This window comes from Carassius gibelio, chromosome B8 (assembly GCF_023724105.1).
Source record: "Carassius gibelio isolate Cgi1373 ecotype wild population from Czech Republic chromosome B8, carGib1.2-hapl.c, whole genome shotgun sequence".
Lineage (NCBI taxonomy): Eukaryota > Metazoa > Chordata > Actinopteri > Cypriniformes > Cyprinidae > Carassius > Carassius gibelio.
Window position 1 is genome coordinate 17,891,176 of NC_068403.1, and position 25,873 is coordinate 17,917,048.

The 25,873-nt window shown below is 38.6% G+C and overlaps 1 protein-coding gene across 1 annotated transcript in view; it reads right to left on the reverse strand.

Annotated features, from left to right (window-relative positions):
• mvb12bb (multivesicular body subunit 12Bb) overlaps positions 1-25,873 on the reverse strand; it is a 68,478-nt gene that overhangs the window by 39,984 nt on the left and 2,621 nt on the right. The window contains exons 4-9 of the mRNA XM_052564320.1: positions 24,280-24,384; positions 22,713-22,771; positions 14,558-14,665; positions 5,115-5,211; positions 3,874-4,003; positions 860-955 (exon numbers count right to left, since the gene is read on the reverse strand). Of these exons, the coding sequence (XP_052420280.1) occupies positions 860-955; positions 3,874-4,003; positions 5,115-5,211; positions 14,558-14,665; positions 22,713-22,771; positions 24,280-24,384 (595 nt within the window). The remainder of the gene's footprint in view (positions 1-859; positions 956-3,873; positions 4,004-5,114; positions 5,212-14,557; positions 14,666-22,712; positions 22,772-24,279; positions 24,385-25,873) is intronic.

The window sequence follows — 25,873 nt, forward strand, 5'->3', positions numbered from 1 at the left end:
TCGAAGCCATATTTAATCTGAAGTGAGCAAAAAAAAATGCAAAAAGATAATTCTGTTCAATAGTTGGGTACTGGTGTGTTTGATTATTCATCTGACGACACATTTGACAAATATGTTTTGTCCACTGAAATGTGTAGAAAGATGTTTTTCTATTGTTCCACTCCAAAATTTAGCATGTGGAATGGCAACTTCTCGTACAGGCATTGAAATACAAAGTGGGTAAAATTTGCAGAAATAAAACGCCAACTAAGCTTTATGTTTACTTGTATTAACTGCATTGCCAGGACCTTCAAAGTCTTCTGGCACACTCAAATCTGGCATTTTCGTTTGGCACAATCACATACCCCCACCAACCTCTCCGCTCTATCAACTATAGGACGGGAGCAGTGATTGTTTATTTACTATTTACAGAGGAAAAACCCCACTACTTCCTGCACATTAATAATTGACATGTTTGAGTTGGATGAGGTACAAAGTCACACACTCCCTCTCTGTGTTCTTCCCTCCAGGCCGTGTGTTTGTGTGAGAGGCCGCCGGGCAGACTGTGTGTTTGTGTTGTGTGTCAGAGCAGACAACAGATTGCACTCTCCTCGTGGCGGTCTCTCCTGCTTGAGCACTTTCTGTTTTGTCCCTGCCGAACTCCGTGTTATCAGTGGAAAAACACTTAGTTATCTTATGCTACATTCTGTTTCTTGAACTTGAAAAGGAGACATTTCCAACTTCTTAGAAACTTAATTTTACAGAATGTTGGACTATCCATCATCCAACAACACTCAATGTGCAATTTCTCATTCTGTGTTAAGGAGTATCCTATTAAAACATGAAATATAGTACATTTATTCTTAGTGAAGGGTCTTACCTGGCAACACCAGCGGTAGAGGAGGTTTTAAGCACTGTATGCTGCGACTTAATGACTTTTCCCAGCTGATACCAAATCCCCAAACCATTCAGTTCACTGTGGACAAAAACAGCTTGTTTCATTATCATGAACATTTAAAATGATATGTACACTTACCCTAACCCTAGCCTAACCCTAACCCTTAGTCTTTATTATTATTTTTATTATTAAATAAATTAATACTTTATATTCAGAAAGGACACGTCAAATTGATCAAAAATTGGCACACACTATATTTATAATGTTGCAAAAGAATTAAAATAAATAAATAAATTGCTCTTTTGACCTTTTTATTCATCAAATAATCATGAACAAATGTCTCTCAGATTCCATAAGACTACAAAGCAGTTTTTAATGGGAGGCAGTGCTTTAAGTTGCCCAAAAGAGGTGCCGGTACTCTATTATTGCCTAATTTATTAACGGGGGGGGGGGGGGGGGTCTGCGGTCTTGGGTGACGGGATGGGGGGCTTATGATATTAGACTTCGTAGCCTATAATAAATTAATAAATGAATTTCAAACCTTAGCTAAACACATTTTTATTCATAGATCAACCGTCTGTCATTACTCTTTAGTCTGCCACAAGAAACAGCAACATTAAAATCATGAACTCCAATGTCATTGTAAAAAAAAAAAAATGTTGTAACAGTGCGTAAATCAGACCTTTCTGTAACGCTAACGTTCATAAGCTAACGAAATAACTGTGTAGCGGAGTATTTTTTGTACACATTGCCGCGATCTGTCAATCATTCCTGTACGCGTGCATCACTGTCCTCCTCGCAGCTGCAGCAACTTGCGCTCTCTTCATCAAGCTTTAAAACAAAAAGTGGACAAAAAGATCATATTGTCTTTGTGCATAGGCTATAGATTAATTAGATAAATGAATATCTAAATTTGTGCCTAGCCGCCTACAGTATTTTTTTAGAACTTAGAAAAAAGATGCTGCAGCCAATGAGCAGCCAGCGGGGGCTGCAGGACGACTCAACCTCCGCAGACAGTTTTTAATGTTTATCAGACAATAAATACTCAAGATTTTGTTTTAGTACAATTTTCGGGACAATTAGGGCCAGATTCGGGAGTCGGGACAACTGATTAGATTTCGGGACTGTCCCGAATTTTTCGGGACATCTGGTCACCCTACCTGAAATAGCTGCATTACTTCATTAGCTTGAGTCTGACCTGCAGTGATATTATTTAGATTTGGTGATGTGTCGGTCAGCGAATCATCTGATTCTGATCATGTTCTCTTCAGTATTCAGAGTCTGAAGCCAAGGGAACATATTAAGTGTTATTTACTGTATTTGATTTATAACCGAACCGAGTGTACACTCATAACGAGTTTCACACACCTTCTCCGACCACGTTGAGTTGTTGACACTTAACAGTGGGAAAAGCGACACATGCGCTATTCACTTTTATAACTTAAGGGTGAATGGGTAATGTAGTTTCTGCTCTCGGTGGGATGAATTAGGATGCTTGCATTGTGAAGGGCGCTCTGAAAATCGGAAGTGAAGGTAAAAGATTAAAACCTATATTAAAACAGATGTCCAAATGAGCGTACCGGTACGCTACAAGCACGTTCTGGGCGCACGGAGAGGTGGCGATACGCTCAAGAGCTATATTTGGAAGTGACGGTACTGAGTACCGGTGCGTACCGGCCCACTTAATGCACTGATGGGAGGCTGATATACTGGTAGACATGATTAACCGTTAGAAATTTGTCAACTGATAAATAGTCTTGTACAGATTTTTTAAGCATTGTAGTTTAAAAACAAATTAATTTAAGGCCGTTAAAATGGAACCAGAAGTGAGAGAGAACTCATTTCACTATATGTGCCTGAGTCTGAGAGACAGTGAGGCACGTTCACATGAAGATGGTGCTCATAGTGTGGGAGTACTGAACTGTGTTATTTTTGCTGCTTTATAGGCCTCGAATGGTTAAATACACAAACTGTATGTGACAGTAACTCCCAGTCTTTTCAAGAATCCCTGTAAACACAGTAATTTAGGTATTTACTGAAATCAAACAGCTGAAAAGAAAATGTGTAACAGTATATTGGCAGCTCTTAAAGTGACAGCAGTCTAATATTCCCACTGTCTGTCACTCATGTTAATCAAACAACAAAAAGGGAGAAAATCTCCTACTGCTCTCGTCTTGACTAAATCACTTTTGTAACTTATATATTTAATAATATATAATTATATATTTAATTTACACATTTAATAATTTTTTAATTTAAAATGTAAATAAATTTTTAGGCATTTGCTTACTTTATACAGTACAATGCATATAGCATTTCTTTGCTCTACTTTATTTTTTAGTCCTATTGCTGGTAATCAGTTGCTTATCTTTATTTAATCTTTTTGTATGACTGTTTACTTGTCTTCAGTGACTATTCAAATAGAAAAGTTATTTTAAAATGTAAAAATATTTCACAACATTAAAATTTTACTGTATTTGCAATCAAGCTTTGATCAATATAAGACAATTTAAATTCATTTAAAAAAACAACTTACATTTGCTGACCTCAAACTTTTGAACAGCAGTGCCCTAAACAAACAATACTTGCTCACTCTATAAGGTATAAAACACCATATTGTCAATAAAAAAACTATATAATGTTTGTAAGACATATCAGGGGTGGCTTTAAACACTGTCAGAAGAGCAGCACCAGTAAAGCAAGCGCCCATAATGCCTGTAGCAGGCCGCAGGCAGTAAGGTGCACTAGAGGAAATAGGAGCCGGTCAAAAAAAACACACACACACACACACACACACACACACACACAGAAGAAAAATCTACTTTGGTTAAAAAAATGACGATTCAGACAGCATAATAAGCATGGCTCCAGGATATTTACTTTGGTACTTCTTTAACCTCACAGGGAATAGTGACCAAACCATCTGCATCATATATAAACACGTAACTCTCAAAAAAACATGCCATGGTTGTCATACCAAAGATATGATATCTTACCCTATAAATGTATAATTAGTGAGGCTGTGCTTTGATTTCCCCTGTACAACCATATCGCATATAGCCATATCAGCGCAGTGCCTGGGGACCAACTTCACACACAGTCTCTCCTTCCTCAAAGCCTGCTCCTCTGAGAGAGAAAGAGATATAACAGTCATAACATAAACAGCCCTAATTATGTCTTTCATTTATCAGCAGTGTAACTGCATTTAAACCAGAGTGCTTTTATTTGCCACAGTCCCATATACTCATAACTAAAACCTACATTATGCATCAATTCCCCCACAAACATTGCCTGACCTATTTGTCCTTGGGAAGCCTTATAAACAATGACACAACAATATATGCACAAAAACTACCTATTTCCTAACAATTTATTCAGAGAGACAAGCTAAATATATTTGTGCATTAATATTTGAACACCACATAAATGCAACCTATGTGATGTTTTGAGGCTCAAGGCACATATAAGTATATGAAAGCCCATCATAATTGCATAAAAATGTCATAGGGTGCTAGAGGGGAATCTTCAGCATCAAATATGTGTGTAAGAAGGATATAAGGGACTTGACTGAGAGTGAAATGGCAATACAGTGGCTGAGGCATCTATTAAACATGGCTTTGCTAGAAGAAAGCGGCACATTAAAACCAGCGCCCAATGAGACTCCGTTTTCTTTTTAGTCGTTCCTCCAGAACCCGGTACCAGACTCGGCCATATTACTCCTGAGCCCATCCCATTCGTTTCCAGGCTGCAAGGGGCGAGGGCCGTGTAAATGCAATAATAATGAAAATAATAAACATGCTGCCCTCACTCCCAATGCCAAAATAATATTGCGGCGTTCTCAAAGGCGCGGTGAGAGGAGAAGAGAGAAGACGAGAAGGGGAGAAATACATAGCACTCAAAAAGCACTAAAGCATCAAGGGAATGCATTTCATTAATATTAGATAACCACCATCCACTCCCGCTCTGCACAAATAAATACATAAATAAATAAGCACATCATAAAGAAAAGCTGGGTTCTGGCAGAGATAAACAATGACTCATCGTTCTCCTCTCCTCCTACCTCCGGGGCAAAATGTTTATTTTACTCTCTCGCACTATCATAAATTAAGCTAAACCTGAGCCCATGAAACATTCACATTCACAACCTCTGGAGAAGCGCTCCCTCAGGATGACTACAGAGAGAAGAGAGAGAGAAAAAGAGAGGATGAAAGCAAAAAAAGACAGGAACTGTGCTTACGGGTATCCGTGGTGTCTTGGATAGGAGTGAAGCCCTCTGGCAAACAGTCCTTCAAGTCGATCAACTTCACGTCCACGACCACGTTGCATAATTGCTTCTGCCAGAAATAAATAAAGAAATAAATATTAGGGATATAATAATGATTATATGAGTTGAAACCAATGAGCCAGTTTAATAAAGGCACTTCAAGAAGTGGGTGGCTTTCAATTATGCATGATCCGTACCTACAATGAAAAGGCCGCTTGTAGTATTTCGCAGACGCACACACACAAATTTGTTGAATCGCTGCCCTCTTTTAAGAATGCAAGCACCTGTGCGCTAGCCATCATCTTCAGACATGGCAGCCCAGCGCTCGGGCCAGTCAGTGGCAGGCCAAATTGCTTGTGCTTCAGAACAGGGAGTACTTGAAAACAATCAGGAGCTGTTTAGTTGACATTTTCAAGCATGACTTTTTCCCTTAGCCTTCCAAGCCTGCACTCATTATGGTTCCATTTTTCGCCGTGATAAATAGCAATAATCCAGCAAAAGCCCTGAAAGAGTGCAGCTAGCGTGGCGTGACGTGATGAGTCCGACATTCTGGATGCAGTCACTACTGTTACCCGGCAGTTATTACCACTTCAGACCATTTTTATTCATAGTTCTGACTTGAGGGTACAAATATGGATGAATGCTATTACTATGCATGAAGCCTGTTTTTTTTTTTTGTACACTTTTTTTTTTAATAAAAGACGCAGGAGAGATTTTTCTCATCAGGACCTGACAAAGGGCCATCTACCTCCAACCCTGAGTATGATAAATCACAAACTGTTTACTTCCCACCACATAATTCACTGGCTAATTCTGTAGAATCTGTTTTTGTCATAGACAATTACAGTGGGGGCCACTTTGACTGACAGACAAAATAGCCTTTGTTGATGGCGCTGCCATGTTTTATTAGCGTCAGGGACTTCAAAACAGTGCAGACACACATTTTAAGACTCCACGCTGGAGAGGTGGCAGAGGGGAATGATGTGCTACATACTAAAACTGCAGCTCTCATTGAACTTGATCAACAGGCAGAAGCGTGCTGGAAATGGCCAGGGTAAACCAGCCACAGCAGATTACAACGTCATCTTTGAATCTCATAGCCATTATAGGGCTTAGAAGATGTAGTTTTACAGCTATGATAAAAAGTGTGCACTGTGACAAATAAAAACTTTTTTTTTTCTGGTCACGGGTCAATTTTGAGATTTTAGGCTATTTGGCTTTTCATTATGTGCTGTGAAACTAAAAAATTCCAAAATACACTTTTATTTGTTTATATTATTGCACTTTACCTAGTGCACATTTAGATTTCAATTACAATACACATCTTTTATTGGCCATCAGACATCCGACATCAGAAATCTCCACTTTGATTGCACTTACACTAAAATTTACAGTTCAGAAATTACAACCTGACAATTGGTTAACACCAACCAATAGCCCACATGGCCTAAGTGACAGGAGCAGGAAAGGAAAGTTATTTAAGAGGAAGAAGTCTTAGCAACGTGCACTGATGAATCTTTTACACACAATAAAAAATGATTTTTAGACGAACTAAATAAAATTAAGAATACTGCAGTACTTTACAAATTTTGTGTTGAATTCAATGTGTTACTTGCGGTATCTTTGTGAAATTTACTAGCAATTTTTGATTGAAAACTTTGAATACCATTTTTTTTTTTTTTCAGTGGAACACATCTCGGGTTACTTGACTGTAACCCTGTTCCCTGAAAAAGCGGGAAAGAGATGCTGCACTCAATAGCGCTAATGAGAACAATCTTTGTTCGACCTGTTGTGAAGCATGTGTGTCAAACATGGCAATAATTGGCTTAAATAACCTCGGCAGGTGACATCATTGACAATGTGCACCTGCAGGTTATAAACAGACGTGAAACGTACACATATTCAGGTTACCCCTATGTCTGAAGAGATGTCCGGACACGTCGACAATGCGGCATTGAGGCGCAACATCTCGTTCCCGCTTTTTCAGGGAACAGGGTTACAGTCAAGTAACCCGAAGACGTTCCCTTATCAAAAGATACTTTCGATGCTACGATCAACAGCGCTAATGGGAATGAAAATACCAACGCCACCGCATCAACATTCAAACTACAGAATCTGACAAATGTGTGTGGAGAGGACCAACCTGCCGCATCACACCTTTTGCTCAAGCCATTGAAGATGCAACCACACTGGTTGAATGGGCACTTACTCCTAGAGGTGAAGTTTGACCACTTTCCTCATAGGCTAGGGCAAAAGCAACCCTCACCCAATGTGAAACTGTTTGCCTGGTGGCAGCAGCACCCCTGATGGCAGCCCCCATGGCATATGAAAAGCTGCTCTGACTTATGCCACTGGCTAGTGTGGTGGACGTAAATCTGAAGAGCATGTACTGGACACAGTAGGTGAAGTCTTTCCTGCACCGGTGTTGTTAATGACGGAGGACAGAAGGCTTTGAAAATGAGTAGGATGGACATCCAAACTATAGAACCTGACAAATGTGTGCAGAGAGGACCAACCTGCCGCACACTTGAGCAGTAGCATCCTTCACCCAATGTGAAACTGTTTGCCCTGAGGCAGCACCTGACGTGAAGGTTCCAGAGCTCAGGCCGGAAAAAATACTGTCCCCTGTGTCTGAGAGAGAAGATCTCTCCTGACTGGAAATGCCCATGGTAAGCCATCGAGGAGGGATATTAGATCTGAGAACCAGACTCTGGTCGGCCAACGGGGCGCTTTCAATAAGAAGCAAGACCCCAGTTGCCGGACCTTGGCCAGGACTCCCGGGAGCAGAGCAATCGGAGGAAAGGCGTAAAGATGCAGTCTGGGCCATGCATGGGCCATCGCATCCAGACCCAGGGGAGCCGGATGAGTCAGAGAGAAAAAGAGGGGACATTGTGCCATCTTCTGTGAAGCAAAGAGGTCCACTTCTGATACGTAGCCTCATAACTGCTGGAGGAAGTATTTCAGGGCCAGAAATACAGTCTTCAATTCGAGGCAATTGACATGCCAAATCGAGATGATGACCTCTCCAGATCCCTTGGGCTGGGTGACCATCTAAGGCCGCTCCCCAGCCAATGAGGGAAGCGTCTGTCATTAGCATCCTTGTCATGTGCTTATAATCGCAAAAAGGAACGCTAACAGAGAGCAATCTCAATGTCCACTTCAACAGAAGCTAGAGCTACAGCAGCCTCTACCCAATCCGAAGAAGTGCCTGGGCACGCTTCGGAGGTGGGCGCGAGAACTGTACGATCTTCCAGATTGGAGCGTGATCTTAATGAGCGGGATGCAAAATAACTTTGAGAGAAAAGAGCTTGTGAGAGAAAAGAGCCTAAGCGCAGATAGGAACTCAACCGCAGTGCTTACAACTGCCACTCTAGAACGTGAAAGCAGCATGCTTTTCTTCCAAACAATAAACATGCAATTTCTCTTCAGAGATCGGCCATGGAGAGCGAGGTACACATCTCTTCTAGAATCAGCAAGAATAGTTAGAACTTTCATTTTCACTCTCAACTTGCTTCCCTTTTAAACTAATGCTTTCAGCAGCGTCACACACACACACACACACACACACACACACACACACACACACACACACACACACACACACACACACACACACACACACACACAAAATGCGGTCTCTGAAGCCAAAGGAACCTGAAAATGTGTCCGTTTCACATCTATTTATAACCTGCAGGTGCACATTATCAATGACGTCACCTGCCGAGGCTATCTAATCCTATAGAGCAGGGATCCTCAAATCTGGACCTCGAGATCCACTTTCCAGCAGAGTTTAGATCTAACCCTAATCAAACACACCTGAGTATGCTAATCAATGCCAATCAATGTCTTTGGGATCATTAGAAAATCACAGGCAGGTGACTTTGATCAGGGTTGGAGTTAAACTCTGCAGTGCATTGGACCTCCAGGGTAAGATTTGAGGAAGGGGGCTATAGAGCATCACAGTCCCGCCCACAGCCCAAGAGAGCTTAGGTGCTGGAAATAAATTTCCCATTAATTTTTCCCATTGACATTTTGGAAAATCCGTATATAAAGAGTTTTAGAGCATGTCTGAGGATAACCAGCTACGGCTGAACTCATAAGAATACAACATATCATTTCGAGGGAAAACAATAAGAGAAAATACAAAAAAAGTCAAATGTACAAGACTGTGTACATATTTTCATTTCCGAGTGAAGGAACTACTCATCCCATAAACCACCACGCCTCACTGAAGTCGAACCGCGAAAGAGCCTTTTGAGCAACTTCCAAATCTGACGACGGCCACGCAAACTTTTTCCTCCAGTGAATTTTATTTTATATAGTGAATGTGCAGTTCATAGCAGTTCTTTTAGTATTAATCGTGTAAATAAATAGTGTTTTATATAGGTATTGTGTCTTGAATTTTATATTCATTGTGTATATTGTGTGCGTGTGTGAAATCGGTTAATGATAACGTCAGCAACATGGTGCAGTGCTTTGTACCTGACTGCAATCACCGCTCAGTCATCAACACATGTCGTTGCCATGAATTATTACAATGTTCAGTAAATGCACGAAGAGTTATTGTTTTGACAGTGCCATCATAAAATGCTTGATATTACTCATACCTTATGAAGGCTACAGTTAGCCTAGCTAAAGGGAATAATAATGCTAACTAATGTTACCAACCTCTCTGCAAAACTCACCAAAACTTTGTAGGTCTCTCATGCTGGCCCTTACGAAACCCACAAGCTGACCCTCGGACATGCTACACTCAACTACATGACCCGATCTGAAGTGGGTTTCACCCCTTTTAACACTTTTGTTTCCCTCCTTGAAAAAATCCATCATGGCAGCCAAGGAGATGATTGCACTGATAAGTCTACCGTGCAAAAACGCAACAAAGTTTTTTTTTTAATTTTTTTTATTAATGATCTTCGGTCTTCATGGACATTCGTGGTAGGGATGCACTGAAATTTCGGCCACCGAAATGTTGTGATGACGCAAACAGAAACCGAGACCTGTGGTGGTAATGCACCAATGGGCTAGTTGCATATCTCCGCCATCTTGGATTTCAGGTCTTGCGAGTGTGTGCGTAGATATTTCCGGTTGTGCTTAAAGTCAGTGCAGAAAACTGGAGGTGTCCATATATTACCTTCTATATGTTTACAGGATTTATAATATCACTTCATATGCAAATAAGATATACACTGCTATTATCACTATACTACAAATGTTAACTGAGCCAGTGGATTTGAAACGTGTGTATGTTTGGGTCCGGTGAATGATTTAAATACACTAATGTTCACTACTGTTCAGGAAATGAAAGTTGAACTCATGGCGTGTATACACAGCTATATAATGTATTTTATCTTACCAAATATGTAAATGTACAAATTACTTATTTCTCGAAAATGTTTGCATTATTATTATTATTTTTATATTAAATATTTACCTCGTGAGACGTGGTCTGCGATTTATCTTCAGAAATCTATTTCTCAATTGTACACATACATCAGTCTGTTTCAATTTCACAACATATTTTATTATTTTACACAGTAAAAAATACGTGACTAATTTTAATATGTTTAATCTGATAATTAATGCAAAACAATAACAATATACATAGACAGATAATGATTTATGCTACAGATCTCATAAAACAAATAAAAACACACATGAATGCAAACAGCGATCTTTTATTTAATGCAAACATACCATAATTATATTACGTTTATTGTACAGTTAGTTATAAATTATGTTATCAAATAAAGTTAATAAAACATGCTTTATCAGAAATCTCTGTGCGTCTTGTTTGACAGTCAGAAACATTTATCTTACATAACAGAACAAAACCTGCTCTTCAAAATGAAAAGTATTGCATATTTGAATGGTTTGTGTTTGAAAAAAGAAATCCCTGTGGTCCTGACCTGACGCTGATCCGCATAATCAACAGAAGAATAAAGCAATCTCCGCGTTGTATCTTGATGAATTTCCACACAGATGTACGCAAAATATAGGGAGGATGTTTCCCCATGTTTTTGATATACCACTATCGGCTGTTAAATTTGAAAATCATTAATTATATACATCTAGCCAAGATCCGTGTGCAAGTTTCCATTACAGTCAATGCGAGCGTCGCAAGACCGGAAATAAGTACGCACACACTCGCGTCGCTGAAGCTCACCGGCGCCATCTTGTGCACCTAGCCCATTATGCTGGATGCCAACCGCCGTTTAACATTAAAAAGAAGAAGAAGAAGAAACCGAGACCTGCACGAGCACGTGCACCTGCATAGCGCAGACCACGAGCTCCACGCTACATTCACTTAACACCACTGAGAACATTCTCTCTCTTCGTATCCCTTTATTCGCAGCACTAAAACGTCTCCTAACAAAGAGATTAAGACGGACCACGAAGTAAAAACAAAGAAAAGTACAGTCCTATAGAGTCTGTTAGCACACTTCTCACCGAGATCTTTTCGGATCCTCTGCACTTCATCGCGAATGTGCTTGATCCTCGTTATAAAGTCCATTACTTGGATGCGGAAATAAGGCAGCGCGCACGAGAAATGATCCAGGCCGCGCTGGATGCGGAGAACCCGCGCGGATACGGACTACGGAGAAGCGCCAAGCGCAGGAGACAGATCAGAGCGCAGAAAAAAACCTCTCTGCACCAGATGAGTGGCATGCACCATCGTTGTCTGATATGTTCAGTGGAATTCTGCAAGAAAGTGCCTCAAATAATAATAATACGTTGGCTATTTTGTTCTTAGGCTACTACATATATATATATACACACACACATACACACACACAAACATTTATACATACATAATATCAGATTGTAGCCATATTTATGCTAGATTTTCTGCTAGATTTCTGCTTTAATTTGATAAAAATGTTTATTTATGCCCTGGCCCTATTTAAATACACTCTCTCAAATATTTCTCAAATGTCAGGCAGATGACAAGCTCAACTGCTCAACAGCTAGATGGTTATCTGTCTGAAGTCCCCATCCCCAGAAGTGATAACAGTCTTGCCAACTGGAGAAGTAATGCACTTTCTAGTCCTACATAGAAAAATTTCAAATGCACTTCACCTAAATGCACTTTGTTTTTATGAGAGAACTGTTCATTTTAAAACCTTTCTGCAGGCCAGTAGGCATGTACATTATTATTAAATATACACATGAGTGGGATCAATTTTTAGTTTGAATTTTATTTTATACTGTGCATTGTTGCAATGTGCTTAATAAATATTTGCATCATTTGTAATTATGTATTTTTATGTGTGTTTTTTTTAAAAATAAGTTATGTAATTGTAATTATCTTTGAAACTTTAATATTAATTTATGCAATTGCAATGTCTTAATTTTAGTAAAGTTAATACACGGTCATAGCAATAAATGCAATGGTACTAATAATTGGCATAATTTCTATCAGTGTTTCGGGTCAGGTTTCGGCCTTGGTTTTCTCTTTTTCGGTTTTCGGTTTCAGCCAAGAATTTTCATTTCAGTGCATCCCTAATTCGCGGGGCTTAACCAGACAGTTCCACGCGTTCCACCAATCAGATGCATCACTGTGGGATTGTGAGATTGTTCAGGATTGTGGGTGATGAAGTACTTATCCAAGACATTGCGAATAAAAGGCATTTATCTCAAAACAAAGTTAGTGCCCCATGAACTTTTAGCATTTATATGAGCATATACAATCGCTTAGTACAGCCGTAGCTGGTTTTTAAGTCTACCATATATGGTTACGTTTTTATGGCTTATACCCCAACTGGCAATGGAGAAAATTGTATTGGATTCTTACTTCCGGCACCAGCTATGGGCCGGACTGTGATGCAATATTATTGGTGTATTTGTCACACAATGCTTCACAACCGGTTGAACATAGATTGTTCTCATTAGCACTATTGAGCGCAGCATCGAGAGTAGCTTTTGATAAGGGAACTACAAACATTAATTAAGAAATTAAATAAGGTAAATTTTGATTTTAAGAAGGGCCACACAGTCATTTTCAAATTAATAACTAACCGATAATGACAAACTGAATCTTAATATTGCCCAAAATTACTGGTTTGTCCAATCATCTGTCTCAGTAAACTTAGGAGAGAAACAACATTTTCCTGCAGAGAATTTTTTTTTTTTTAGACCAAAGGTTAATGTGACCGTAATGATTAACCATGTGATCGTGAATGTTTAACCACACGTGTCTTATAGGGTATCGAGTGCCCTTGAATGTGGCATGAAACACCACATTTATCATGACATTTTTTAGTCTACAAAATAGGGGTTTTCAAACATATTGATTCTACAATATGATGATTTTTAAAATAGAAAAGTCAGCTATAACCATTCATAAAGGTGAAAGAAAACATTTATGAAGAAAATCAATCAATTTAGATTTTTTTTTTAAAAGTGTATTTAAAATATTTTTTAATGAATCAGTAAAATGTGCTTTGTTGCAACAGCACATACAAAAGAAAAATGGCAGATGCAATGGTGAGATGTAACACTGAATAACAATGACCCACTCAAACAATCATCAGCCACATCCTATTTTCACCATCCTCACAAACTCCATACAAGCAACCCATCAGCAGGCTAGACTCAATTATGAACACAACATCCATTTAAATAAATACAGATTTTTAGGATCTTTAATCCTAGACTTAGAACAAGTATAGAATGTTTCCCAAAAATACATTATTTGTTGCCTTCGCTTACTCATTATTGTTCACGTTAAATGAAGACCAATAACCTGAATAGCATGACTGGGCCACCTGTTTCACTTTCAAGACAGATACCTGCACATAAAAAGGCACTCATTCTCAATTTAGCTCAGCCAAACGAGAGGTAAATGTTCAAATAGTTTCAATTCACAGAGGAATCTTTTAAAATAGGTGCTCCTTTAGCAGGCATATTGGATGGCTGTTTGATGTGTCATATTTCATAAGCAAGAATCCCCATAACCAAATTTTGACATTTTTTGGATGTGTTCTTCATCTTTGATGAATGGCTGGGAGGTATCCAAACTGTCTGCAGGGACCAGGTTAATTGAGCCAAATGAAATCATAAATACTAACGCGCAGAGTTGCGTTTATGAATAATCATAAACCAAATTCCTTCGGGGGAACTGGAAATCATAAACAAATTTTCAAATGCAAGCATGCTGGGACTTCATACATCAAGTAAAAAAAAAAAAAAAAAATCTCAAACCATTCTAAATTCAGAGTGGTATTTGCATTCGGTTTAGATACTTCACTTTAAAGGATGGAACATATTTTGAAGGAGTTTGTGATCAAAGATCTGAGCAGAACCCTAATGAGGGATGGACTGAAGCAAACGGGGCAAACGCACCCTAACGGCGTGTGAAGAAACTGGAGAAAAACTTGTAATGAGCATGTTAAAACGTACACGTTTTCACTTACATTTTTGGAGGTGGCAGCCCGGGTGAAGCAAAGATAGCGTGTGACCTTGGATTTAAATATGCTGTCCTTCCACAGGTTGGCGTCGAAGCCATCTGTTGTTTGTGCAACCTACATGAAAAAAAAAAATACACAGAGAGGAGAATGTGCATTGAGGTGAGATCCAGTTAATATATGGACGGTGTGTGTGTTTCCTTTTTTGCCTTGCTCTGTGCATACTTGGCTTAATTAAGGCTTGCTTGAGCTCTCACTCCATCTCATTAGAGCCCTACGCAAGTGGAGAAGAATCTTCAGCCTCCAAAAAGGGTAAAAATACCACCGGCCCCTCATGGGACAACAAGGATGAGACAATACCTCACAAAGAAGGCCTTGAACAAGCTAAATGAGACTTCATTGTGCTTTGTAGAGATCAAGCTGACTTCCTGAAATAGTTAAAACAATTGTAGTGATGCAATCGCTATTTAAAAATTTTCCACAGGATATTAAATTAGAAATGAAATAACAAAAAGTTGAATGGACTGAATTAAAATTAAACAGTCACACAACAGAAATTTCATTAGCAAAAAATTTTTAGCTGCATAATATAATATAATATAATTTCATGCATATTACTATGATAATGTTTAATTATTAATTCAGAAAAATTAAATGTATTATATGCATACAGTTATACAAGCTGTATTTTAATTATAATTGAAGAAAGTACAATTTTGCATCCTGTTTATCTCAATTCAACTTTAATTGAGAAACCAAACTGAAATTGAAGGAATAGGTAATCAAAATCCTTCATGCCATTCAGGATGTAGATGAGTTTGTTTCTTCACTGGAACAGATTTGGAGAAAATAAGCACTACACAACTTGCTTTGTTTTGGTTTTGTTTCTTACAGATGTAGTAATGCTAAAGTTCCAGTGAAGAAACAAACTCATCTACATCTTGAATGGCTTGAGGGTGAGAACATTTTCATTTTTGGTTGAACTGTTCCTTTAAATTGCCATTTTAAATTCTGTTTTGAATGACGCACAACTCGGAAGTGATCTTTTGTGAGGTCTTGACAGGCATACATTAAACTTTCAGAAAAGACAGACAACCTGACAGGAAAACGGACATAGAGGGAAAAAAAAAAGTGGTGGACAGAGACAGCAAGAGTCTGGTGGAGCTGCAGCCGTTGGCTAGGACGAAAGCTCTCAGGAGGAGTCTATACATCAACCACAATATCCTCCCCTCCTTCACCGGCTCCCTCCTCCCTTTACAAGACAACCCGTCCTGGCCACTTTTTCCAGGTCAGTGCCCCGCTCCTCTTGTCAGCGTAAACAAAGAGCCGGAGCTGTGAAGCCCAAAGTCAAACAGGGAGGAACCAGGCACCGAAGGAGTCTGTATGCCACCACACAACTAGGGCAGGCAACGCAGCCTGAATTTGAAAACAGTTGCTAAGCAATGGGACTAGTAAAGTGAGAAGTATGAAGAAAACTCTTCACAATTAATAAAGTGACACTTAAGTATAAGTCTCCTGTGCCTTTACCGGCTGCATCTGTTTTGAGATTGTTGATAAAGTTCAGAAGTGCAGCTAAAACAAACTTACATTTTTAAGTAAAGGTTATTAATGACAACAAATACATTTTGATTGCAAAACAAAGGTGAAACGATGACTGATGAATGATCATCAAAAAACCTTCAAAACACTTGCAGAAACTAGCTTTTAAAAACAAACAAATAATTTTTAGCTTTTGTTAAAATCTGGTGTGAAGGTTGTTGTATTTGTTTGCGCAAATACAAAACAAAATCGTTTCATCCTGTTGGTTAGACAAGTGCTGCAAAAAAACTGATAATCAGAGTTTAAAAAAAACAAAGCTATAAAGTATTAGCTACTTAAATTTTTTTTTTTTTTTTTTAAATAAACAATTTTGTTTTAACAAACAAAGTAAAACAGTTGCATCCAATTCAAAATTTCAGGATTTGCTCAAACCAGCTACTGCAAAAAACAAATAGCTTTGAGTGTTTGATTATATTTGGCTGTGAAAAAAAAGAGGTAAGTATTGAAAGCTGCCGATACTCAAAATTCACTTTATTTTTTAAAGACAATTTCTAAAAATATCAGCTATAAAACTAACATTACAGTATGTGATTTAGTTTAAAGGGGGGGTGAAATGCTATTTCATGCATACTGAGTTTTTTACACTGTTAAAGAGTTGGATTCCCATGTTAAACATGGACAAAGTTTCAAAAATTAAGTTGTAGTTTGAAGGAGTATTTTTGTTCCCAAAATACTCCTTCCGGTTTGTCACAAGTTTCGGAAAGTTTTTTTCGAGTATGGCTCTGTGTGACGTTAGATGGAGCAGAATTTCCTTATATGGGTCCTGAGGGCACGTCTGCCGGAAGAGCGCACGCTCCCGTAGAGCAGAGCACTGACTGAGAGCACAGACATTCACTGATCAGAGCGAGAGCGTCGCGAAATGTCACAAAAGAAGTGTGTTTTTGGTTGCCAGGGCAAGACAACCCTGCACAGATTACCAAAACAAAAAACAGCATTAAAGGACCAGTGGATGGAGTTTGTTTTTACAGAGCATCAACGGAGTTGTGCAAGTGTTTTGTTTGTTCCCTGCATTTCGAAGATGCTTGTTTTACAAACAAGGCCCAGTTTGACGATGGATTTGCGTATCGTTTATTTCTTAAGGATGATGCAATCCCAACGAAAAAGGGTCACGATCGTGTGTTGGAACCGCAGGCGGTGAGTAAAACTGCTTAAAATATCTCTGCCTCCTTGTTAGTGCGTCCGCCTTCCATGCCGGAGACCCAGGTTCGAGCCCCGCACGGAGCGAGTCGTTGCTGCTGCTGCTCTCGTTCAGTTTAAGCCTCGGGATCTGATTCTGGATCATAAATAAACGGCTGAATCTGACTGTTAGCCATGGTTTGTTTTGGATGATGTTTTTTTTTTCCTCACGGTAATGTCACAACTTCCAAACGCTCTCAACGCAAAAGCCTACTGGCGCTCGTGATTCTTTAGCTCCGCCCACACGCCACGCCTCCAGCCGGTCATGTTTTTCCGGGAAAAATCGGTACAGACTATCTTTCTCTTATGAATATAATAAAACTAAAGTCGAAGTTGTGGCCTAATGGTTAGAGGGTTGGACTCCCATCGAAGGGTTGTGAGTTCTAGTCTCGGGCCGGACGGAATTGTGGGTGGGGGTAGTGCATGAACTGCTCTTTCTCCACCTTCAATACCACGACTTAGGTGCCCTTGAGCAAAGCATCGAACCCCCAACTGCTCCCCGGGCGCCACAGCATAAATGGCTGCCCACTGCTCCGGGTGTGTGCTCACAGTGTGTGTGTGTGTGTTCACTGCTCTGTGTGTGTGCATTTCGGATGGGTTAAATGCAGAGCACAAATTCTGAGTATGGGTCACCATACTTGGCTGAATGTCACTTCACTCACTTCACTAAAGACTTTTTGGAGTTATGAAGGATGCAGTACTACTCTATAGGTACTCAAGATTAACAGGATATTGATTGAAAACGAGCATTTCACCCTTTAAATTTGGTTGCACATCGATTTAATAAACCTGTAAATTTGTACAATCAAAGCGATGCATGGATTGACAGGAGCTGTTAATAATTAAAAAATAATTGCTTAAACTAGCTACTAAAAGCTAGTTGAAAGATACATTTTTATATTTAGTTATTTAAAGGTTGTTAATATGTTTGTTTGTGCAAACAAAGTGACAGTGGACAGATTTGACTGTTAGAAGCTACCAATAATCAGTTTAAAACAGTCAAACTTGAGAACAGTTACTAAAACTAGCTCTTAAAAACAGACAAATCTTTCAAATTCATTTATATTTGGTTTTTGTAAAGGTTGCTAATAAATAAATGTGTTTGTTTGTGCAAACAAAGTGAAACAGTTGCATCCTGCTGTGTGTGATGGAGGGAAAGGCCAAGTAGAACAGGGCCTCTGAAAACACGTTGGTACCATGTGGCGTACACCGGATCCTCATCGCCAGTGGGCAGAACCCCAGCAACGTGCCAACCCACAGACAACCCGCCGGAGACGGCAACAGTTGGGGACTGGCGGGTGGGGCGGGAAGTGAGAGAGAGAGAAGAAAGAAAACGGATGGAGAAGAGGAAAGCGGAGAGGAAGAACTCTAGCTGCCCGTAAGCTTAACGCAGAGTTGTTTTATACAGTGTTAGCTTTGTGCTTTGTTTTATTCACAAAACTTCCCCTCTCTCTTTCCGCCCTGGTTCTTTTCTCAGTGTTTTTTGAGGCACACCCACACACAAAACAGACAACACACACACAAAACATTATCCTAGAGGCCATTGATACTTGTTGTCCTAGTTTCCCCTCTCAGCGCCCTGGGATTGCTGAGAGTTGCAGAAGCGCAGCCACCCTTGTGTCAGTGCCATCTGAGTCTTAAACAAACACAGGGCACTAGTGCCAAGCTCTGTTGGAGGCCTCATCTGAAAGAGTTGTTAAAATCTATCCTCTGGGTAGGCCGAAGGATTCGCGGCATTTAGCCGGCCAGAGGAAGAGCAGAAAAAAAAAAAAACTTTATCAGTAAATTAAGTTGCTGGCTTTCGGGGAGGAAAGAAAATAAAACAATTTACTTTTTAAATGTTCAATTTTGAGTAAAACTGCAATTTAGCAATGTATAACAAGTCTCCAGCAAGCTGAAACCAAATGCAGATTTATTTAACACGAATAGATATTAAGTTTCAAAGTAAAATACATGACATGAGTTTGTGTACTAACCCTCCTAACAATGTACAAATCGTCACTGTAGGAAATTTTAAATATAATGATATGGTAAAATGTTACAGTAAAAAAAAAAAAAAAATTATATATATATATATATATATATATATATATATATATATATATATATATATATATATTACAATTAACAGGCAAATACATGAAATGTCATTGCAAAATTATTATAAATGTAAAATATGTGAATTACCTCGTGATTTGTAGATAAAAACAGTAAAACTGTATGTTTCCTGATATTTTTGTTATGATTTACTGTAAAAAAAAAAATTGTTGTAATCTTTATTGAAAACTACGTTTGCTTCGTAACTTTTTTTTTACATTGACAATAAATGTAGTTTTACTACAGTATACAGTTGAAAAATATTGACCAATATTCACCAGAGCATCCATAAAGATTTGAGCATCTAATTTTATTTTCATATTAAAACAATCTATAAATATATTAAGACTCTTATTGTGTTTCCAAGCTTTTGCTTTTTTGCTTGACGTAACTAGCTGGCAATCAGAGCGCAGCTCCTCAAGTACATTATTAAAAAATTGGTTTGGCAGACAAACACACACAGACCCACACACATATGCACAGGTGGAATCAAAGACAGAGTGAGAGATAGAAATATATAAATATATCAAAATAAACTCTCTCATAAAGGTTTTTCAGTAGCAGACTGAACTCTCAGTGTCTGGATGACAGTCATTGTGCTAATAGCCGGGTGTATGAGCCTCCTAAAGCCAGAGAAACAATCATGCGGCAGGTCTCGTTTGTACACTAAATAAGCTGCACAGACACAGACAATAATACTGCTGAGGGCCCAATTAGCAGGGTAATTAATTACTGCAAACCTTTTCCCCCTGTAATGAGCTTCAGATATATGGAGTGGGCTGACATTATGTTCTGAACTGTTTCAGATGAAATGGTTTTAGTGGCGGTTGTATATAAAGATGAGCGATCTTCATTCTCGCATTAAATAGTGGGAGTAAACTTTTCACTTGCGTAAATGCCAGCAGCAAATCTCTGGAAATGAGGTGGTGCTTGAAATAGTTATGGCATCTTCTCTATTTAGTGTTTCTTGTACATTTATAGAGATGTGCATTACAGAATGCTGTTTAAAATGATTTCTGTAAGATTAGCAAAAACATTATGGTATTTATCTAAAAAGCTTAATGCATTATGGCGGGAATTTACTAGGAATGAATTGTGCAAAAGAATGGCAGTGTTATTTATTTGCTCTCGCTGTCTGTGTTGTTTAAGAGCATTATTCACTAAAGGAATTAAGCAAATCAGGTAAATATGCAAATTAATTCACTAAATTAAAATAAAGACACCTGAAACAGCTGTTTAAATGGCAAAAAATGTGCTTGTCTACATTGCACTATAATTTGCTAATTTACATAGAAAGGATGAATGGCTGCCATGAAAAAAGAGAGATATAATTTAAATGCTATTTAAAGGGATAGTGAATTAATATTCTATCATCATTTATTCACTCTCAGGTGTTCTTTGCAACACAAAAGAAGATAAAATGGAAAACGACTTCTCACAATGAAAGTCAACGGGGTCCAATTTTGCCTGGATCTCATTTAATTTTAAAACATATTCTATTCCATTCCACAGAAGAACGAAAGTCATTCAGGTTTAAAACAACATGAAGGTGAGTAAATATTTACAGAATTTTAAGTTTAGGGTAAAAAAAAAAAAAATTCTCAGTGCACTTAACATCTGGTTAAACTAGTAGTTTATGGAACATATTGTTTTGGGTTACAATTCTGAACACAAAAACAGGATGCAACTTCCCAGCTCACATCTAAGACAAAGAACTAAGCAGATAAATGTTGTGGTACACCTTTAAGGGTTTGAATGATAATAGGCCTATGTTAAGACCCAGTGGACCCAACACAAATGACTGGAAATGGAGTAGCAATACAAACATAATTAGGCTCCACCAAGTAAAGTCTCTCTAAACAACAAGCCATGGCGATCAGATATTTTCTAGGAAATCTAGATCAATCGTTGTCTATTTTCGTCCCGAGATGCTTCAGCCTAATGTGTACACATGGATCACCAAGGATTAGTGACTAGCCTATGTGGAGGGTCCTTTGCCCTTTTATTAAATTACGTTTAAAGCAACCTACTGGAGTAAATGACACAGTTATTGCATTCAATCTAAATGTTTACCGAATTTATTGCAATTATGGTTATTAAATCTACAGGATTTACTGAGGCAGTGGAGGGTCTGTGTATAAAAAGTCAGTCGGAGGGGGTTTATTAAGGAGAACCGAGGATGGCAAATTAGCTTATGGAGGGAGAATGATTTCTTTCTTGTGTTAATTTGTACACTAATCAATGCAGCCTTTTCCTAACTGTGCTGGGCTATTTGATTGTAAAGCAACTTTAATTGAAAAATGGAGGCCAGGCTGTCCAGACTGGGGGCGACTTTCTGTGGCACTAATGATGCACACTCATCTTATAGTGTCTTTATGTTAAAGATGAAAGAGGATGGAGTGGCTCAAGCTTGCATTGCAACAGATGAAGGAGGATTAGTTAAAGCAACATGCCACATGTCTGAGGACACCATCAAACCATTGCATATGAAAATACTCAAGGAGAAATAATGGTCATGCTCAAATCTACCTACTTATGAACATAACATATGGGGCCCACTTACATAAATTAACACAGGATAAATAATAATAACTAATAAATACTATTTACCAGACAGTACTGTTATTAAAGCATTTGCAAGGTAAGGGGCTAAAAAAGTTCAGCTATGTGTAAAAGTGACAGTTTTGATTTCATGTGAACATTTTACACATCTAGGGTAAATAGTAGCCTATGACCAGAGCTCTTTAATTACAGTTTTCCCATAGGCCTACTAAGAATTATATCTAAATCATTAATAAATTAAATCAAATCAAGATAACTCTATATCATAGAAGAGATAATTAGAAAATACATGTGGAACATCTTAGTGGTCACATAGGTGAGAACCCATGTTGAAACTAACTTAAGTTCCTATTGAGCAAGGTATTTTTTTTTTTTTTTTTCTGTTGATTCTTCTAAACCTATCTTTATATATATATATATATATATATATATATATATATATATATATATATATATACCCGTCTTTAAAAATATTTGTTCTGTTTATGCGCTTTCAGACGATTTAAATCAATACGAGTCAGACTTTTACAAAGTTATGGACATTTTGAAAAGAAGTACATTTGGTTAAACGATAACTGGAATCAGTATTTCACTGCCATACTACTATAAACAGACGTACGTGTCACTTATTTGCGTCTTCCTTGATCCGCACGCAATTTATACGTCGTAACGTCATCACGGCCGATAAATTTAAAGGATTAAACTGTGCGAGTAAGTCGTTTTTGCTTACCTGAGGAAACCAAACAGCACAGATTTCAACGCAAATATCACGACTGACGAGATAACATACTCAACCTTACACTGTCCTTTGCACTTCCGCAAGTATTATCGATGTGACAAATTATTGACTAGGAATGTTGAGGCAAGGATCAAGAGTGACACCTGTTGTATATTTCTTACCTTAAATGAGATGCAAATACATTCGTCCTGAAACGTCAATAAATAAATAAATAATAATAATTCTTACAGGCTAATTGCTGCATATTATTTGTCCAGTATTTGTGCAGATGCTATCTGATGTTGTTTTGATGCGATGTGAACATTTTTATTTTACCCAGTATTATGAGATAAAAGCAAGCACAGTACATTTCCTACTTGCACGCAAAATATTGAATAAAGTTTATCAAATATAATATTGTTAAAATAATAATACAATAATACAGTTTTGGGCATTGTGAATACACAAGTAGCCCTATAAACAAAATGCATTTAGTATCAAACTGTTTTCCTTGAGCAGTTGACGTATTATAATCCTTATAATAATATCCTGTTGCAATTTTGAACATGCAATGCATAATAGTATAGTATACTTCTCTATACAGTATGTCCAGTATACTTCACGTGTTTTCTGCCACTTTAATAGCTCTGTCATCAATTTGGAGCATCATTCTCATATATTATGATGCAATGTGGCCTCTGTGTACACACAAACACACACATATAAATAAATATTTAAACACAAGAAAAACTGAAATTCCAGAAAAATAAATATTCCACAATACCATCCTTGCACAGTAGAAGATGAATAATCTGTGTACATGAGTAGGGAGGCTCGTATACCCTCGTGAAGCACAGTGAGGTGGAACAGATTACGCCACAGCCAATTGCGTGGCATAAGAATACATCAGTCTGCATCGTCTAATGGCAGCCGCACAGTGGCATAATCCTGATGGATTTGACTCTGTCATTGCCTTGAAATAAGTTTCAGAGAAGTGAAAGAACACAGAAACAACAGCAAAAAGCATCTGTTATCAACCCAGTGTTCTGCTGGAGCTAATAATGCACAATGAGATCAAACACACAGGAACTAAAGAAGATTTAATGAACATAATAAGGTAATGAGACCTCTTATGCTCATCATCATTCATGGAAAACTGACAATGAATCAATGCCCGTGGCCCAGAGCAGGCGCCCGCCACTTGTGTACACTACAGACGTGTCAATGAGAGACTAATGGATGCCATCTCAACTGAGACTTGCTGTGTCAGTTTGGCTCACAACCAAACCGCCCAAAAGCTGGAGAAAGACGCATGGCAGATAGCGATAGCTCTACATGTGTTTCATGTCAGAGCGTGTATACAGCGCTGAGGCACGTCAGGTCACGCTGCAGCAGTGCCACCTGCTAAGTTTCGCTATGCGTAGTGTGATATAATGAGCCTCTGCCAATATTTCCAAGCCCGTTGAGATGCTAAAGAAGCATGCAAGTCATCCTGAAACAGTATGGCAGTGTACATAGCAAAAGCTATTTCTTAGGTAACTGTACAGCAGCTAACACAGGCTGTCAAGCGATATCTCACGCACTTTCTGCAGTACAAACATCTCCACTAACTCCCCGAGCTGTTCTCCTTCATCCTGCTGTGTTATAGTGTCAGCTGAACTTCTCAATGTCACACCTGACTCTCCTGACAAGGTGAAAAAAAAAAAAAGACTACAAGCTTTCCTCTAACACCTCACCTAGATTTCACAGACAGGCTGAAGTTGATGAAATAAAAAGTGGAGTGTGGAGAGATGTTTTCAGAAGGAAGGAGGAAAGCGGGGACGTGGCACACCTGTTAAAGTAATGGTCTAATTATGGAAAAGGTGGTGAAGCACTCAGCGCGAAACAGTCAGCGATCAGCATTCTCACACTAACTGTGAAAGCCGTCAGCCATTATGGGCTGGTTTTAATGTGCGCCCGACGCATACTGCAGATTTGTGGGTAAGATGAATGATGCCCGCATGTGTGAATGCGTGTGTGTGTGTGTGTGTGTGAGTTGGGGGTGGAGATGGTCCGCTGAGCGATGCAGATGGTACATGGGAGGGGGGATCATTAGATATGAGGGTGCTTTGTTTGCAGAGCTGCAATTCTTACATTCCAATAAACCGCCTCTTCAGGTCCAGTAAATGCCACCCATACAGTTCACTTTCATGGCCCTAAACTTCCTACAAAAGACCTTGTGAAAGTTACTGCATAATAAGGAGTTGCAAAATTCACATAATACTGTTTATATGTCATGGGGTTCAAGCAAACAATGTCATGTTTACATCTATAGAGCATGTGCTGTGGCTTTAGGAAGTTCTCAAATGTCCGCAAAATGGGAATGCCCATCATGCACATTTCTATGTATGCCATGTGGAAAACTAATGTTCTTTTAAAAAATATTTTGGCATAATGTGTCTAGCTACTAACAGGAGTATGAAACTGTCAGATCTTTTTAGCACAAGAGTATGTATTATTATTCAGCCCATGCCATGTTTATAGCATTTATGATAGTATTATTAAATTCCTTTATTTTAAAGACATTTTTGTTCATGTTTGTATGAAGAACAATTTTGGTACGTTGTTGGGTCACCTTTTGTATATATATATATAGAAATAGAGAGAGCAGACATACTTTTGTTATCTTAATCTATCTTAATCTTATATTGTCTACATTACTGCATGTTTTTCAGCAGCTGTTTTCTTAGATGTTCAGGGAATGTTTGATGCTGTCAAGCCTTAGGAAAAGCATTTGGAAAAAGGCTGCAAATGCCTCTCTTCCATACATGTGTGTAAGAAAGGTCATTGCCTGTGTTTTCTAATTTACCAACACTTGTCTGGGGACCTACAGAGATGGAGATTTCTTTGTTACCAGGCAGTGTAATAATATCCTTATCTCGACCTGGGAAATCTACAGAAGCCCTGGTGACCTCCGTCTCCATGCTCAAGCCATTACTTGCGGAAGAGTGAAAAATCTGCCACGCTCGCTTCAAATATGATCCCCCCTCGCTCCCCTGTCCCCCCTTTTACTAGCAAGCATATGAAAAGGCCCCGTGTCTCTTGAATAGCTTATAATAATGTGTTTTAAGAAGCGCAGCCTTACTGCACCCAGAGGACACAGCCGAGTGCCTGGATGTAATATCCATGTATTT